This window comes from Globicephala melas, chromosome 5 (assembly GCF_963455315.2).
Source record: "Globicephala melas chromosome 5, mGloMel1.2, whole genome shotgun sequence".
NCBI classification, from domain to species: Eukaryota; Metazoa; Chordata; class Mammalia; order Artiodactyla; family Delphinidae; genus Globicephala; species Globicephala melas.
This window is the reverse complement of record NC_083318.1, coordinates 40,895,311-40,914,118: the sequence shown is the minus strand read 5'-3', so window position 1 is coordinate 40,914,118 and position 18,808 is coordinate 40,895,311. Positions and strand designations below refer to the sequence as shown.

The following is an 18,808-nucleotide window of genomic DNA, read 5'->3' as shown; positions in this document are numbered from 1 at the left end:
TCCATGTCTCGGCTATTGTAAACAGCGCTGCAATGAACGTTGGGGGTGCATGTATCCTTCCAGACCATGTTTTTGTACAGGTATATGCCCAGGAGTGGGATTGCAGGATCATATGCTAGCTCTGTTTTTAGTTTCTTAGGGAACCTCCATACTGTTCTCCAGAGTGGCTGCATCAGTTTATATTCCCACCAACAGTGTGGGAGGGTTTCCTTCTCTCCACACCCTCTTCAACATTTATTGTTTGTGGATTTTTTGATGATGGCCTGGTTATGTGAGGTAATATCTCATTGTAGTTTTGATTTGCATTTCTCTAATAATTAGTGCTGTTGAATATCTTTTCATGTGCCTCTTGGCCATCTGTATGTCTTCTTTGGAGAAATATCTATTTAGGTCTTCTGCCCATTTGTCGATTGGGTTGTTTGTTTTGATAATATTAAGCTGCATGAGCTGATTGTAAATTTTGGAGGCAGATCCCTTGTCAGTCACATCATTTGCAAATATTTTCTTGAAATCTCTGATTGTCTTTTCATTTTGTTTGTGGTTTCCTTTGCTGTGCAAAAGCTCTTAAGTTTAATTAGGTCTCATTTATTTATTTTTGTTTTTATTTCCATTACTCTGGGAGATGGATTGAAAAAGATATTGCTGTGATTTATGTCAGAGAGTGTTCTGCCTGTGTTTTCCTCTAAGAGTTTTGCAGTGTCCAGTCTCACATTTAGGTCTTTAATCCATTCTGAGTTTATTTTTGTGTATGGTGTTAAAAGACTGTTATAATTTCATTTTTTTTACATGTAGCTGTCCAGTTTTCCCAGCACCACTTATTGAAGAGACTGTCTTTCCTCCATTGTATAGTCTTACCTCTTTTATTATAGATTAATTGACCATAGGTGCATGGGTTTATCTCTGGGCTTTCTATCCTGTTCCATTGATCTATAGTTCTATTTTTGTGTCAGTACCATACTGTTCCGATGACTAGAGCTTTGTAGTATAGTCTGAAGTCAGGGTGCCTGATTCTTCCAGTTCCGATTTTCTTTCTCAAGATTGCTTTGGCTGTTCGGGGTCTCTTGTGTCTCCATACATATTTTAAGATTGTTTGTTTTAGTTCTGTGAAAAATGCTATTGGTAATTTGATAGGGATTGCATTGAATCTGTAGATTGCCTTGGGTAGTATAGTCATTTTGACAATAATGATTCTCCCGATCCAAGAATGTGGTATATCTTTCCGTCTGTTTGTGTCATCTTTGATTTCTTTCATCAGCATCTTACAGTTTTCGGAGTACAGGTCTTTTGTCTCCTTAAGTAGGTTTATTTCTACATATATTATTCTTTTTGATGTGATGTTAAGTGGGATTGTTTCTTGAATTTCTCTTTCTGACCTTTTGTTGTTAGTGTATAGAAATGCAAGAGATTTCTGTGTATTAATTTTGTAGCCTGCGACTTTACCAAATTCATTGATGAGCTCTAGTAGATTTCTGGTAGCGTCTTTAGGATTTTATACATATAGTATCATATCATCTGCAGACAGTGACAGTTTAACTTCTTCTTTTCCAATTTGGGTTCCTTTTATTTATTTATTTATTTTCTGATTGCCATAGCTAGGATTTCCGAAACTGTTGAATAAAAGTGGCGAAAGCGGACATCCTTGTCTTGTTCCTGATCTTAGAGGAAATGCTTTTAGCTTTTTACCGCTAAAAGCTAAAGTGGGATCCTGCAATCCCACTTTTTACCGCTGAGTATGATGTTAGGTTTATGTATATGGCTTTTATTATGTTGAAGTATGTTCCGTCTGTGCCCACTTTCTGGAGAGTTTTTTATCATAAATGGGTGTTGAATTTTGTCAAAAGCTTTTTCTGCATCTATTAAGATGATCATATGGTTTTTACTCTTCAATTTGTTCTTGTATCACATTGATTGATTTACGGATATTAAAAACTCCTTGTATCCCTGGAAGGAATCCTACTTGATCATGGTGTATGATCCTTTTAATGTACTGTTAGATTCAGATTGCTAGTATTTTGAGGATTTTTATTATGTTCATCAGTGATATTGGCCTGTAATTTTCTTTTTTTGTGATATCTTTGTCTGGTTTTGGTATCAGGGTGATGGTGGCCTCATACAATGAGTTTGGGCATTTCCTCCATCTGCAATTTTTTGGAACAATTTCAGAAAGATAGGTGTTAGCTCTTTTCTAAATGTTTCAAAGAATTCACCTGTGAAGCTATCTGGTCTTGGACTTTTGTTTGTTGGGAGTTTTTTTTATCACAGTTTCAATTTGAGTACTTGTGGTCAGTCTGTTCATGTTTCCTATTTCTTCCTGGTCAGTCTCGGAAGATTGTACCTTTCTAGGAATTTGTCCATTTCTTCCAGATTGTCCATTTTATTGGCGTACAGTTGCTTGTAGTAGTCTCTTAGGATGCTTTGTATTTCTGCAGTGTCTGTTGTAACTTCTTTTTCATTTCTAATTTTATTGATTTGAGTCCTCTTCCTCTTTTTCTTGATGAGTCTGGCTAATCGTTTATCAATTTTGTTTATCTTCTCAAAGAGCTGGCTTTCAGTTTCATTGATCTTTGCTATTGTTTTCTTCATCTCTATTTCATTTATTTCTGCTCTGGTCTTTATATTTTCTTTCCTTCTACTGACTTTAGGTTTTGCTTGTTCTTCTTTCTCTAGTTGCTTTAGATGTAAGGTTAGGTTGTTTATTTGAGATTTTTCTTTTTTCCTGAGGTAATACTGTATTGCTATAAACTTCCCTCTTAGAACTACCTTTGCTGCATCCCATAGGTTTTGGATCTTTGCTTTCATTTTCATTTTCTCTAGGTATTTTTTGATTTCCTCTTTGATTTCTTCAGTGATCCATTGGTTGTTTAGTCGCATGTTTTGTGGCCTCCATATGTTTGTGCTTTTTTACAATTTTTTTTTCTTTTAGTTTATTTCTAATCTCATAACATTGTGGTTGGAAAAGATGCTTGATATGATTTCAGTTTTCTTAAATTTACCAAGATTCGCTTTAAGGCCCAGCATGTGGTCAATCCTGGAGAATGTTCCATGTGTGCATGAGAAGAATGTGAATTCTGCTGATTTTAGATGGAATGCTCTATAAATATCAATTAAGTCCATCTGGTCTAATGTATCATTTAAGGCCTGTGTTTCCTTATTAATTTTCTGTCTGGGTGATCTGTGCATTGCTGAGAATGGAGTGTTAAAAGTCCCCAACTCTTATTGTGTTACTGTTGATTTCTCCCTTTATGGCTGTTAGTATTTGCCTTATATATTGATGTGCTCCTATGTTGAGTGCATATATATTTATAATTGGATTGATCCCTTGATCATTATGTAGTGTCCTTCTTTGTCTCTTATAACAGTCTTTATTTTAAAGTCCATTTTGTCTGATATGAGTATTGCTACTTCAGCATTCTTTTGATCTCTCTTTGTGTGGAATACCTTTCTCCATCCCCTCACTTTCAGTCTGTATGTGTCCCTAGGTCTGAAGTGGGTCTGTTATAGACAGCATATATATGGGTCTTCTTTTTGTATTTATTCAGCCAGTCTGTGTTTTTCGGTTGGAGCATTTAATCCATTTACATTTAAGGTAATTATCAATGTATAAGTTCCTATTGCTGTTTTCTTAATTGTTTGGGGTTTGTTTTTGTAGGTCTTTTTTCTTCCCTTCCTCTCTGGTTCTCTTCTGTGGTTTGATGACCATCCTTAGTGTTGTGTTCAGGTTGCTTTTTCTGTGTGTGTGTGTGTGTGTGTGTGTGTGTGTGTGTGTGAGAGAGAGAGAGAGAGAGAGAGAGAGAGAGAGAGAGAGTGTGTGTGTGTGTAGTAGTTTTTGGGTTTGCTGTTCCCATGCAGTTTTGATATAGCAGTCTATGTATGTACAAGATTGTTTTAAGCTGCTGATGTCTTCCCTGCCTAGAGAAGTTCCTTTAGCATTTGTTGCAAAGCTGGTCTGGTGGTGCTGAACTCTCTTAGCTTTTGCTTGTCTGTGAAGCTTTTGATTTCTCTGTCAAATCTGAGTGAGAACCTTGCTGGGTAGGGTATTCTTAGTTGTAGGTTCTTCCCTTTCATTGCTTTAAATGTATCATGCCACTCCCTTCTGGCCTGCAGAGTTTCTGCTAAAAAATCAACTGATAACTTCATGGGGATTCCCTTGTATGTTGTTTGTCATTTTTCCCTTGTTGCTTTTAATATTTTTTCTTTGTCTTTAATTTTGTCAGTTTGATTACTGTGTGTCTCAGCATGTTCCTCCTTGGGTTTATCCTAACTGGGACTCTGTGCTTCCTGAACTTGGGTGACTGTTTCCTTTCCCATGTTAGGGAATTTTTTAGGATTTATCTCTTCAAATATTTTCTCAGGTCCTTTCTCTCTCTCTTCTTCCTCTGGGACCCCTATAATGCGAATGTTGGTGCATTTAATGTTATCCCAGAGGTCTCTTAGAGTGTCTTCATTTCTTTTCATTCTTTTTTCTTTATTTTGTTCTGCAGCAGTGATTTCCACCATTCTGTCTTCGAGATCACTTATCCGTTCTTCTGCCTCACTTATTCTGTGATTAATTCCTTCTGGGGTCTTTTTCATTTCAGTTATTATATTGTTCATCTGTTTGTTTTTTCTTTAGTTCTTCTAGGTCTTTATTAAACATTTCTTGCATCTTCTCAATCCTTGCCTCCACTCTTTTTCCAAGATCCTGGATCATCTTCACTATCATTATCCTGAATTATTTTTCCGGAAGGTTGCCTATCTCCACTTTACTTAGTTGTTTTCCTGGGGTTTTATCTTCTTCCTTTACCTGGGACATGTATACCTTTACCATTTCATTTCATATAATTTTCTGTGATTGTGGATTTTGTTCTGCAGGCTGCAGGATTGTACTTCTTCTTGCTTCTGCTGTCTCCCAATTGTCCTTTCCTTGTGGTGTTGTGGACACGGTGCCCTTCCTGGCATTGATATCTGACAGTATACAGATTATTGCCAAGCGGGGAAACTCACTGGAGTCTTTACATCTGAAGTTTTTATTGGGGCTTCATCATATACACCTAGTTGACTGCCCATGTGTCTGGCCTCAGCCTCCAGCCCCTCTGGAGGTCAAACTGGTACCCCATGACCCAATGCTTCCACCCTAAATCACACTATTAGGGCAATTTGGCTTGACCCATGACCCTAGGTAAATAAAAACACTCCTATCAGGCATGGCATTCCAAAGGCTTAGAGATTACCTCCCAGAATGGAGAAGAAAGACCAGACCTCTCTTTTATTATATAGTTTGTTTTTCAGCCAACCCTTATTAAGTACTTAGTGTGTTCCAGGCACTGTGCTCAGTTATTACACTATTGTATAGGTGCAGGTGAGGAAACAGAGTTGCCAAGACAGGGTGTCTCGTCCAGGGTGTTATAACTAGTGAGCACAGCGCCATTTCAAACCTGTGTCTGGGCTTATAATCAATACCTTATGCTGCTCTTTACCACATGATTAAATATTATTTATGGCCTTTTGAAAAGTCAAAAATATTGAATATGATTTGCAATTGCCTGTAGGTAGCATCTTGTAACTTTGTTGCTGGCTCTTGGATAGAATACCTAGAGAGAAAACCATAGGGGAGAAAAAGTAGAAGGTTTTAATGCCACAGATGTATTTTTCTGTATCTCCCATTTTTCATTCTTTTCTTAGTATCCATTAAAAAACTGAATTAGCAGCAATCTCCACTCTTCATAATTATCGTCATGAGGTCATTTGAGTACCAATGTAGGAAGAATGCTGTCTTCCTGTTAAAACTCCACTTTCTCTAGCCAAATGGAAATTTTAATTCTAGATCCTTTATTGGGTCTTTTCAAGGTTTTTCCTGGACAGAACTAGATTTTCTATATATGAGATCCAAAAAGTAAGAAAATGGCTCTTTTGAGAGTACTAAGGAGTACTTAGTACCACTTCTTTACTTCTTGCTGTGCCATGGGGAACTTATCCTCCTTCCTCAGGTAGAGGGGTTTTAGTATATACTTGGTGTAGGGCCAATTATTGATTCTTCCCTCTTCCATAAAAGAAAGATCACAGGTTATCATTAACATCTCAAGTTTACTTTAAAGTGTTGCTTCAGGTGAATTTTTTCAATTAAATACTGGTAAAGCATTCATACCAAGTCTATTTTCATACAAATGAGGATTAACTATTTGTCAAAGAAACATAAATAACTATAAGGCCTAATTTTTCTTTGCCTTTTTGATATGTGAGAAGCTGAAAGAAAGGAAAAAATTAATAAGTCAAGAGGACTTATCTGGTGGTCCAGTGGTTAAGATTCCGCATTTCCAGTGCAGGGGGCACAGATTCAATCACTGGTTGGGGAAGTTCCACATGACATGTGGTGCAGCCTAAATAAATAAATAAATAAATAAATAAATGGATTATAGCCTTTAAAAATGTCAATATCTGGATGTTCAGATACTGATATTTCTCCTGTCAGACCTACAAATACACTCAAACTACATTGATACTACTTTTGCCTCTTACTGCTGATCAAGCATAATGTTGATCTTATTGCTGATTGACAGAAGCACTGATCTTTCTATTGATTTTCTTCCAGACGAAGAAAAGAACAAGCAGAACAAAACAAAAACTCAAACCAATGATCCCAGTGACGGAAAAGCAAAAAGTATACGGCATGCTTATGTTCACAAACCATATCTTTATTCAAAGTATTATAGTGATTCTGATGACGAGCTTACTGTAGAACAACGGCGGCAATCTATAGTAAGTCAGATTTGATCTCTTATTATTTTAACATGTTAAGTCAGGTTGGCAAACTTGACTAGTCTGTTTACAAGGTACTGGTGAGCATTTGAAACAGTGACATATAGGTTCTACTTTCAGGAACCTTGTCATTTAACTAGGCAGAATAGACATAAACATATGATGGAGGTGTTCATATCATGATTCGTGGTAGTGAAAAACTGGTAACAACCTAGGTGTTTCACAATGTCGAAATGTTTGACTCAAATATGGATCCAGCCATAAAGAGAGATGACATCAGCCATTAACATAATATTAAGAAGGAAGCGCAGTCCATCCACATATTTCCTGCATTTGAAAAAACTTCTAAGATGTGCTATTATTAACAGGTTTTTAGAGAAAAAAATTGCTACCTTGTATATGTACATCAATTTTAAGATGGCTTATGATATCAGAAACATTAAAATATGAAAAATTGTGCATCATAGATTGAGGAAATATTACTACATGAAAAATTACTTGAAGGAAGTGCACCAAAATGTTAATAGTGGCTTATCTCTTGAGATTAGTTGATAAGGAGTTACGCTTATGCTTAGGATGTTTGGTGCTTTGAGGCTTTGAGTTCTGGGTGGGAAAGAGATGGTGGAGTAACACACAATGACTGGATTTTCCCTGGCTTTAAAATATGACTGCAGAAAGTCCCATGTCTAAAACCTGGGTCCTGAGATTATGACCAGAAGGTCACATTTGTTGTAGGACTAGCCTGTCACTTGAATCTGTATTTCAACTTTCTTTTTTGAGAAAATCAAAAAATTATGGAGACCTACCTCTACACTTGATGCTCATAGATATTTTTACAGCTATCCTTTTAACTGAAATAGCAGTTTATTAAGCCACCACTTCCCAAAATGATACCTTTAAATTGACGGTATTCTTTAAGAGTAATGGAAAAGTTTAACTTTTCTCTCATTTATTCCTCTGGTAACGTCCAGATTGAAACACATGCACATGCACATACGCACATATGTATATAGTAGTAAATATGCACTTTTGCAGAGCCCATTAATTTGTAAGAACATCTGAAGGGCAAGTGTGCTTTTTTCCCCAAAGTGTTTTTGCTTTTGCCTGATAATCTGTCAGGATAATTATGAATATTTTGTGGTTTTAGGCTAAAGAAAAAGAAGAGAGGCTTTTAAGAAGGCAAATTAATAGAGAGAAACTTGAGGAAAAACGAAAACAGAAAGCAGAAAAGACAAAGTCTTCAAAAGCTAAGAATCAAGGTATGGGAGATGTTAACTTTTAATATTTTAAACTACCTTATATACTCCATTATTTTGTAGCTATTAATATAACTTATGAGATATAATTTTGATCATTTTATAATCATATCTCAAAAAAACTTCACTTTTTTAAATTATGTATTTTAAAGTATGGAAGATTTCCTTTTTAATCTAATGTGTTTCATCACTTTTTAAATTATATTTCTGTATCTAAAGTAAACATTCTATCACATACCAGATAATACACCTCACATGTTAGCAATTTATTCTCCAGTGATGGTGGAATGAATTATCACTGGAAAATTTATTGTTAACCTGTGAGTCCTCAAGCCTTGCAGTGATAATAATGGAATTCATCTACACTTTATGTTAACCAAAATGTCAAACATTTATCTGGAATATTTCATTGAATAAAATTGAACTTCCTCTGGACACTGATCTTGTGTGATATAAAATACACAGATATACATATATGAACATTTGAAATAAAAAATACGACTTCTCCATCTAAAAAATTATTTTTATTCTAACACAGCTTAGAGATATTAAAGCCATTTTGCATTTTTACAGTGATTAGAAAACCTTAATGAAAAATAAATATTACACTGTTTTTAAAACTCTGTTGTGAGATACAGTTTATTGATTGCTTCTTTCCCAGGCAAAAGTAGTGTGGACTTAGAAGAATCATCAACAAAGAGTTTGGAACCCAAAGCCCCCCGAAGTAAAGAAGTCCTTAAAGAACGGAAAGTTTTAGAGAAAAAGGTAGCCTTAAGCAAAAAGAGAAAAAAGGATTCCAGGTACATATTTTATCTGGCCACATTCTCACTGTAACATTCTCTCGTCATGCTTTCAGAAGAGAGGCTTTGAAAATGACAGTAAAGAGTGAGACCTTTAATGTGTATGTTATTTCATGTTTATGAAAGACCTTAGGGTTTCCTTTTCAGTATCATAATTCATTGTATTAATATCTATAATGTTTCAAAGTAGTGTATACTAATCTTTTGAGGGGGCAGACTTTTTAGATAATCTGACGGAAGCTATGGGCTCTTTGCCCAGAAAAATGCAAATGCATAAGCACACAGTTGCTCTAGAATTTCAGAGAGTTTTATAGACACTCTAGAAGTACTCAGGAAGTATCCCTGTTCTGGACATTCAGTTACCTCTTTTTTTTTTTTTTTTGTGGTACACGGGCCTCTCACTGTTGTGGCCTCTCCCGTTGCAGAGCACAGGCTCCGGACGTGCAGGCTCAGCGGCCATGGCTCATGGGCCCAGCCGCTCCGCAGCATGTGGGATCTTTCTGGACCGGGGCACGAACCCGTGTCCCCTGCATTGGCAGGCGGACTCTCAACCACTGTGCCACCAGGGAAGCCTTCAGTTACCTCTTACTGACAGTGACTGCTTCCATTCTCCAGACTTTCCAGGCAGTTCACTTCACCAGAATCTCATGCTTCTCCCCATAAACCAGAGGTCCAAGCCAAAATTTTTTTTAGCACTGCATTATCATGGTTAATTCTATAAGAATTACAAAGCTGAAGAGATTGAGAGTGGCTGTCTAGCCATGGGCTATAACTTTGCTGTTCCATTGTGATGCAGTTATATAAATTTATCTTAAACTTGAAGATAGCTGAATCAATCATTTGCAGAACTCAGTGGGAGGAGTTACCTCTCATTTTTCTTATAGACCTCATTCCTGTCGATCTGAATAAATAAAACTACCCTGTTTATTCAAAAGATAAGACTTTCAAAATGAAATTGTAGCCCATATCATATTCATCTTCAAGCAACATTCAGGAAATTTTGTTTCAAGAATACTTTCCTATAGGGCCAAGAGTGTTCCATGTCACATTTGGGATTGAGTTCTTCACTGTTGACCAAGAATAGGATTTAAATTGAAATTCACAAGTCTCTATGTACAAATTAAATGTTTATAGTAAAGAAAAGCTAAGGTTTTTTTTTAATCTTGCTGAGAAATTCTGATATTTGATTCAGAGTTCATATTTCACTTTTTTTTTTTTATATCTTTATTGGAGTATAATTGCTTTACAATGGTGTGTTAGTTTCTGCTTTATAACAAAGTCAATCAGTTACACATATACATATGTTCCCATATCTCTTCCGTCTTTCATATTTCATTTTTTCCCCCACCTAGGAATGTTGACGAGAATTCTAAAAAGAAACAGCAATCTGAAGAAGATTCCAAAGAAACCCTCAAAACAAGTGAGGTGTGTCTTAATTAATAAAACCCCATTTTAACTGTTCTTTTGTTAGATATACGCCATTCAGTCCTTTGTAGTAAAACTTAGAATACAATCTGATTTTTTCCAAGTTGAATAAAAAATCCATCACATTCAGCATTCTAACACCCCCATCGTATTATGACGTGAAGTCCTCATTTTGGCAAGTTGATTCTTATGATCTTTTATCTGGATAATAGCTACTTTTCTACTCCCTTCCCTTCCCCCAACTTCCCCACTTCTTATTTCCTATATTGGCAATAATAAAATTGCCAGGAATAATAATGAAAAAGAAAAGGGAAAAAAGCTAAAATCCCTCTACAAATAGATTGTCTGTTCTATTCTCTTCCATTCTCATCAACATATGTTCATAATTTTGTAGATAGATGTAATCTTGCAAAGTGTTTTTGTTTTTTGGGGGTTTTTTTTGTGGTACGTGGGTCTGTCACTGTTGCAGCCTCTCCCACTGCGGAGCACAGGCTCTGGACGCGCAGGCCTAGCGGCCATGGCTCATGGGCCCAGCCGCTCCGTGGCATGTGGGATCCTCCTGGACTGGGACATGAACCCATGTCCCCTGCATCGGCAGGCGGACTCTCAACCACTGCGCCGCCAGGGAAGCCCTGCAAAGTGTTTTTAATGTTCCCTCTTTGCTCATTATATGCTGTGACTTCCTAATTATAATATTTGATTGTATAATATTATATTGAATACCATAATTTAAGCATTTCCTCTTAGTTGAGCACTTAGATTGTTTCTAAGATGTGATCATTTTAAATAGTAAAAATATGTACATAAAACTACCCCCAAAATGTTCAGTAAGTACATTTCTTCTCCTTTTTGCCTTATTTTCTTGAGATAAACTTTTGTTTTCACTGGGTTTAAATGTTTATGTATACTGCCATATTTATAACTCGGTAGCTGAACTATCTTAACACTTGTAAGGGAAACAATGGTTTAGTAATTATTTATTCATAGCCAGTAAATGTTCTTGATGTCTTTATCCAGAAATTAGAGGCATATTTGTAAGTATATCCTGATATTCTAATGGCATATCTTTAAAATATTTAACTTTATTTTATGAGAAATTTCTGTGAAAAATCTCATAAAATTTTATTCACATTGATTGGTTAGAACTTACTGTAAAATTAGGTTGATGAAATCCCTGTTCTTTCTTTGAGGAGTTTAATTTTAAAGTATTTTTTTAAGATGTTGATCCCAATATTAGTAGTTGCTAAAATGTAAAAAGATGCAGTGATAAATTGACCCAGAGACACAGAGGGCTTTCTGAGTACTTCAGCCCATTATTTGAATAAGAATAATTATAGCTAGTCCATGAGTCTTTATTAGAGTGTGCTTAGTCATTAACATTAATCCCCTCAGAGCTGTACTGTGGGATAGGGAGGAAAGTTTGGATGTTCTGGTCTATTAGTATCTTCCCTTGGATACATCAATGTATACATACATTATATATAACATTATTATTACCATGAGTTATTGTGTGCATTTGAAGCTTCCTAAGTAGCTTGTCTTACAGGTAACCTAAATTCATGGAGTTCCTATAAATAATTTGGGTTTCTAAATTAAAATATAAGAAACTTTTATTTCATTGCAAAATTTTTAAATTGGCTTCATTAGGTTTTCAGCTTTTGGACTAAAAAGAACATTGCTTTGTCATTCTTTCAGCTTATATTTATTAATGACCACTGGGCATTAGTGGGCTTTGGCAACTTAGAGTTTAAGAAGGCCTCCTAATTGCATGGACCTATCTCAGGAGAAAGAACTACTCTCTAAAAAGATGCTGCAATGTAGTGGGAAGGGTACTAGACTCAGAATGAAATCATCTGAACTCATTGCTAGGTGTCAAGTTATTGAATCATGCTGAGTTTCAGGTTCCTGATGCATAGAATGAAGTTAACAATATCTACTGGCTGCTGGCAAAGGTTAAATGAGTAAGGTGTAACATGTGACAGCACTCAACGTACTATATGCACCCAAATGTTAGATGTGAATATAAAAGTTAATGTTAGTATTTCTTACATTTTAACTTTTATTTTCTTACAGCATTGTGAAAAGGAAAAAGTATCTTCTTCAAAGGATTTGAAGCACATTCATGCAAAGAGTGAACCAAGTAAACCTGCTCGGAGACTTTCAGAGTCTTTGCATTCAGCTGATGAAAACAAAAATGAATCCAAAATAGAAAGGGAACATAAAAGACGGACCTCAACCCCTGTTGTGGTGGAAGGAGTGCAGGAAGAGACTGACATGAGAGATGGGAAGAGGCCAGTGGAACGGTCAGAAAGTGGCACAGAAGAACCCCAGAAACAGAAATGCACACTTAAAAATGAAAAGCATCTAAAGAGGGATGAGTCTGAAACACCATACTTGAGAAGCCTGCCTAAGAAAGAGACAAAATCCTCCAAGGACAAGCCTGAAAAAGAGAAAACTTTGTCAGAAGACAAACTGTCTACAAAACACAAGTATAAAGGTGACAGTACACATAAAACAGGTGATGAGACTGAGCTTCACTCTGCTGAGAAAGGCTTGAAAGTTGATGAAAACATTCAGAAGCCAAGTCAACAAACAAGGCTTTCTTCAGATGATAAAGCTGAACGAAAAAGTAAACATAGGAATGAAAGGAAATTATCAATTTTGGGCAAAGATGGTAAACCAGTTTCTGAATATATTATAAAAACTGATGAGAATGTTCGTAAAGAAAACAACAGAAAAGAGAGACACGGTTCAGCCGACAAAACTAAGGCAGAGCACAAATCAAGAAGATCAAGTGATTCTAAAATTCAGAAAGATTCTCTGAGTTCCAAGCAACATGGAAGCACATTACAGAGAAGAAGTGAAAGTTACTCAGAGGATAAATGTGATACGGACTCGACTAATGTAGATAGTAATTCAAAAGCAGAAGACGTTGTTCACAAGGAGAAGCGAAGAACCAAGAGCTTGTTAGAAGAGAAATTTGTGTTAAAGTCTAAATCCAAAAGCCAAGGCAAACAGTTAAAAGCAGTTGAAACAGAATCACAAGAAAATGTCACGAAACAGGTGACCACTTCAAAACCAGATAAGGAGAAGAACACAGAAGAAAGTGACCCAGATAGGCTGCGGAAGTCTAGAGTTGAAGACAGACCTTCTGAGGAAAGTGGTATGGAACCTGCATCAGAGAGCACTGCCTCTTCAACACACGGTGCACAGAGAGAGTCCAGTCACAGAGCGAAGTTACCACTAGCAAAGGAGAAGCACAAGGGTGATAAAGAGTCAAGCTCTGCCAGACTTGAGAGAAAGTTATCAGATGGGCACAAAAGCAGGAGCTTAAAGCATAGTAGTAAGGACGTGAAAAAGAGGGAAGAAAATAAGTCAGAGGATAAGGATGGTAAGGAAGTTGACAGCAGTCATGAAAAGCCCAGAGGAAACAGTTCAGTCGTGGAAAAGAAATTAAGCAGACGGTTGTGTGAAAATCGAAGAGGAAGCTTATCCCAAGAAATGACCAAAGGAGAAGAAAAGCCAGCAGCAAACCCTTTGGGCACTCCCAGTAGTTCCTCCCTTCAGAGACCCAAAAAAAGCAGTGATCCTGCCTTGATGCCTGAACAAGAGCCAATGGAAATTGATCTGGAGCCAGCCATGGAAAATGCATTGGAAGTACCAAAAACCCAAAACATCAGAAGCAGTAGTTCTCAGCAAGACATTGACTCAGAAAATATTACAAAACAAAAAACCACTACAGTTCTAAAGGATGAGTTACGAACTTCCATAGTAGATTCAAAAACAGCAGCTCCAGCCTGTAAATCAGGACGTGGAACAGGAACTGTTGGTAATTTTGAAAAGCACGCTGACCATAAAAGCACCCTGACCAAGAAAGTGCATCTCCAAGGTGCTGTGTCCAAACCGAATCCTGGGGAGAAAGAGCCTACTCAACAAGGAACTCATGAAATGAATGTAGACTCTGAAACAAGTCATCGATTGTTACCTCGTGCTCTGTCAGAAAGCGACAGGGCGCAAAAGAATTTGAAAAACACCACCAGGCCCACTGAGGAACGTGTTGCTCAAGGAGATACTGCTCTTGAACATTCCACAAATGTAGACTCCTCCCTGTCATTAAGTTCTGTGACTGCTGTGCCTCAGAAACAATCTCATGATTCAGGTGTAACTCCTTCAGTTGACAAAAGAACTGTTTCAGAAGGTGGCACAGCCAGCACCTTGCTTGTGGACCACTCTGAAATCCCTAACCAAAGCTTGACCGTTAGGGAATCAGAAGTCCCTAGGACAAGTGACAGCAAAGAAGGTGATGCAGTTTCCACAGTAGATAAACCAGCAAAAGCAAGCATGGATAACAAAAGACACATTCCAGAAGGTTCCCAGGCCACTGTACTCCACAGCAAGCAAGGAAAAGTAAACATGCCTCTTGGTAGTGAGTTAACAGACATGACTATGGAAAATGAGAATGTTATCAAAGAAGGTGGTTCAATGGACGTGGCTGGGAAAGGAAGTAACTTGAGTTCAAAGCAGACAATTAAGTCTTCTGTAGAAAATGGCCAAAAGGATGGCATTGCTGTTAATCAGGTGGTAGGTGTGAGTACAGAAAAAGGTGCTGAAACTGTTGGACTTAAGCATAGTAGAGGCCCAGGTGAAATAGAAAACTTGCCAACTGATGCTGACAGAAGGAATGAAAACAGTGAGGTGGACACCAGTGCTGAAAGCAACACTGCATCCTCTGTTTTATACCAGAGGAGCCGGAAAGCTGAGACTGCAACAGCCAGGTCTGGTAGAGCAGAAAAGACTTCCATTGCCACCAGTACTGAAGGGAAGGACAGAGGTGTTCCCCTAAACCCAGTGAAGGCGGGGGATGCCACAACCACGTCTGCAGAGACAGCAGAGGGCAGGGTGGCCCTGCCTTGCACAAGCATCGAGGCAGATGAAGGCCTCACAATGGGTGTGCACTCCAGAAAGCACTGTCTTCACGTTGGGCTGGAAGCCAGGGAAGGCACCATCTTTGCTGCAGCAGAGGAGGGTGGGGGCATTGTCACAGAAGGATTTGCTGAAAGTGAAACTTTCCTCACAAGCACCAAGGAAGGAGAAAGTGGGGAGTGCGCTGTGGCCGAGCCAGAAGAAAGAGTGGCTGACCCAGTGACGGCTCCCATGGGGACCACCAAAGGCGACATCAATAGCGCAGCACCCGAAGAGAAGGATGACGCTGTGACCAGTGCAGGCTCCGAGGGGAAGTGTGATGGTTCTTCAAGTGGGGACTCAGGACTCGTGGAGGGAGCTGTTACTTTTATTAGCGAGGTTGAAAGTGATGGAGCGGTAACAAGTGCTGGCACAGAAATCAGAGAGGGGTCCCTAAGCAGTGAAGAGGTGGATGGATTCCAGAGAAATATGATGAGAATGGACCCCAAGAAGGAAACTGAGGGGACTGTGACGTGTACAGGAGCAGAACAGAGAAGTGATAGCTTCGTCATGTGCTCAGTAGCTGGTGCAGGGCCACAGGAGGAGCGGAGGGTTACAGGGGCCCCTGAGGTCCCAGTAGATAATGACACGCCAGCGGGAACCAGTCCCACCCAGGAGGGAGGCGGGTCTGTGAATGACGGCCCAGAAGGTGAAAGCGCGGTCACCAGCACGGGGATAACAGAGGAAGACGGGGAGGGGCCGGCAAGTTGCACAGGTTCAGAAGAGAGCAGCGAAGGCTTTGCTCTAAGTTCCGAATCAGAAGAAAATGGAGAGAGTGCAATGGACAGCACAGTTGCCAAAGACGTCACCAACATACCATTAGTCGCTGCTGGTCCATGCGATGACGAAGACATCGTGACCAGCACAGGCGCGAAGGAGGAAGATGACGAAGGGGAGGGTGTCGTGACCAGTACTGGAAGAGGAAATGAGATCGGGCACGCATCAACATGCACAGGGATTGAAGAAGAAGGTGAAGGGGTGTCCATTTGTGAAAGTGCAGAAGAAGGGGATGGTCGGATTGGCACTGCAGTGGGGCATGTGGAAGCCGAGGCTGGGGCTGCCATCCCGAATGCAAATGAGAGTAATGTTGATAGCATGAGTGGTGCCGAGAAGGACATTAAAGATGCAGAGATCTGCTCCAGTGCCAAAGGGATTGTGGAAAGCAGCGTGACCAGCGCAGCTGCAGGAAAGGGCGAAGCGGCTCCGGTTCGTGAAGGTTGCGAGGGTCCCATGACTAATGCAGCTTCAGATCACAGTGACAGTCAGCTCACCAGAAAAGAAAACGTCAACGATACCACTATTTCCACTGGCCTGGTGGGGGGCAGTTATGAGGCTCTTGTATCCGGTGCAGTCCCAGAATACAAGGCTCATCACACGTCACCAGATGAAAAAGCAGATGAAGGTATCATCACTTCTGTGGAAAATGAAGACTGTGATGGCCTTGTGGCTGCTAAAGCCAGTGTCAGTATTATGAACCCAGCTTGTTTAGCCAGCGGTAAAAGTCAAGGCAAAGGCTTGATGATTTCTACCAGTACAACAAATGATTTCACCCTGCAGCTAAACACGATGGTAGGTATGGAAGAAGGTCGTTCAAGTGCCCTGAGAACTGAAGAAAGTGTGGAGGGCCCCAGAGTGAACGTGGAAGAATTTGAGGTCCCCATGCCCAGCGCGGTGTCAAGCGATGAGAGCCAACTCCCGGCTGCTAGAAACGAGGAGAAAGACGAGTGTGCCATGATTTCCACAAGCATAGGGGAGGAGTTTGAAGTGCCCATTTCCAGTGCAACAACCATCCAAGGTGCCGAGAGTCAGCAGCCAGTTGTAGCAGTTGAAGAACGAGCTAAAGGGCCAGTCTTGGTGAGCGCTGATGACTTCGATGTGCCCATGCCCAGCGCACCTGCGGAAGTCGAGAGCCCCCTCGCTTCAACCAGCAAGGAGGAGAAAGATGAGTGTGCCCTCATTTCCACCAGCATCGCAGAAGAGTGCGAGGCCTCCATTTGTGGTGTGGCTGTGGGAAGGGAACATGAGCGATCCATCCTGGGCATGGAGGAGAAAGATGGGAGTGCCATCATATCAACAAGCTCGGTAGAAGACTGCGAGGGCCCAGTGTCCAGTGCTGCCCCTCAGGAGGAAGTCCATCCCTTGGTCACACCAGCGGAGGAGACGAGTGACACCGCCATGATTTCCACCAGCACCTCAGAAGGACGTGAAGCAGTCATGGTGGGTGCCGTCCCACAGGATGAAGATCAGCTCGCCATTGTGGGAACAGAGGACTTGAGCGATGCTGCCATCATCTCCACCAGCACAGCCGAATGTGTGCTGGCCGCCACTGGCCTAGACAGGCACGAAGAGAATCAGCTGACTGCAGGCAACCCTGAAGGAAAAGATGACCTGTCAGCCTCGAAGATGAGCAAGGCTGAGGCCCCTCTGCCCAGCCTAATTGCTGAGGACAACTGTCAGTATCCTGGGCCATCCACAGGAGAAAAAGAAGTGGGCCCCATGGTGGCAGTGGACACCAGGGAAGGGCACAACAGGGTGTCGGTCAGCGTGCTCTCTGCAGGTGCTGGGTGTGCACCAGAGACACTGAAGTCTGGCAAGGACTGTGCAGGCAAAGATCAGAGAGAAGATGAAAGCCCTGAGGCAGGGACGTCGGGGGACAGCACTCCAGGCAGGTGTCCGGCAGGGGTTAGTGTGGACTTGCCTCTCAACCCTCGAGGAGCAGAGCAGGCAGCCAACGACTCCTCCGTCAGGGTGCTCTGTTTGACAGCTGTAAATACTGGTGCTAAAAAATCTGATGATCAGCAGGGGCCTGAGGGCAACTTGAAAACCACCACTGAGTGTATTAATGGCCAAGAATCAGAAGTTGCTCCTTCTCACATGACAGTTCTTCCTGCTGCCTATGCTGTAGCTCTCTCGGCTCCTAAGTGCAAGCAGGACTTGGCTATCAGGAGTGATCGCAGTGGCAAGTGGAGCGCTCCAGCGCCTGCTGAGAAAACAGGAGATGGTAGCAGCATGACCGTGTCCTTCCAGGAAGAAGGAGGCCTTGAAGTCACTGTTTCTTCTGAAGAGAATTTGCGTAACATAGGTGAGAATCTCCTAAGTGCACATTGTTGCATTTTACAAAGATAATTGTGTGTAGAGGACATTTAAGACAATCTTCCAAAAGATGGTTTGGATTCTAGAACGTTACAAAATAGCTCTCATCCAACTTGAAGGTCAAGCTTCTCTAAAATTGTGTTTAAAAGCTTAAAGCCTTAGACCTGCTTCTCATGTGCGATGAGGCCAGAGGCCAGAGCCTGAGAGCCAGGTCATCAGCTGGCCAAGTGTTGTCTGCAGGACTGTTGCAAGTTACTAAACCTCTTGGACCTTCAGGTTTCTTATCAATCAAAATGAAGATCCCTTACAACAACGTATGAAATTAGTGTATTTTTTATCACCCTTATTTTACAAATGAGGAAAAAGATTCAGAGAGTTTAAATAACTTGCATAGTACTCAGGTGCCTCTTAGAAAAAAAAAATTACTTCAGAGCCTCAGTTTTCTGTTGTATAAAAAGGAGATAATAGTACAAAAACAAGCATCATTATAACCCTTATCTGACTTACAGACTTGAACTATGTGTCAGTTCAGTCTAG

The 18,808-nt window shown here is 40.1% G+C and overlaps 1 protein-coding gene across 4 annotated transcripts in view; it reads left to right on the top strand.

Annotated features, from left to right (window-relative positions):
* BOD1L1 (biorientation of chromosomes in cell division 1 like 1) overlaps positions 1-18,808 on the top strand; it is a 55,658-nt gene that overhangs the window by 13,179 nt on the left and 23,671 nt on the right. For all 4 annotated transcript variants that reach the window (XM_060299167.1, XM_030864226.2, XM_060299166.1 and 1 more), the window contains exons 6-10: positions 6,569-6,735; positions 7,883-7,994; positions 8,653-8,791; positions 10,144-10,216; positions 12,290-18,260. In XM_060299167.1, the coding sequence (XP_060155150.1) occupies positions 6,569-6,735; positions 7,883-7,994; positions 8,653-8,791; positions 10,144-10,216; positions 12,290-18,260 (6,462 nt within the window). The remainder of the gene's footprint in view (positions 1-6,568; positions 6,736-7,882; positions 7,995-8,652; positions 8,792-10,143; positions 10,217-12,289; positions 18,261-18,808) is intronic.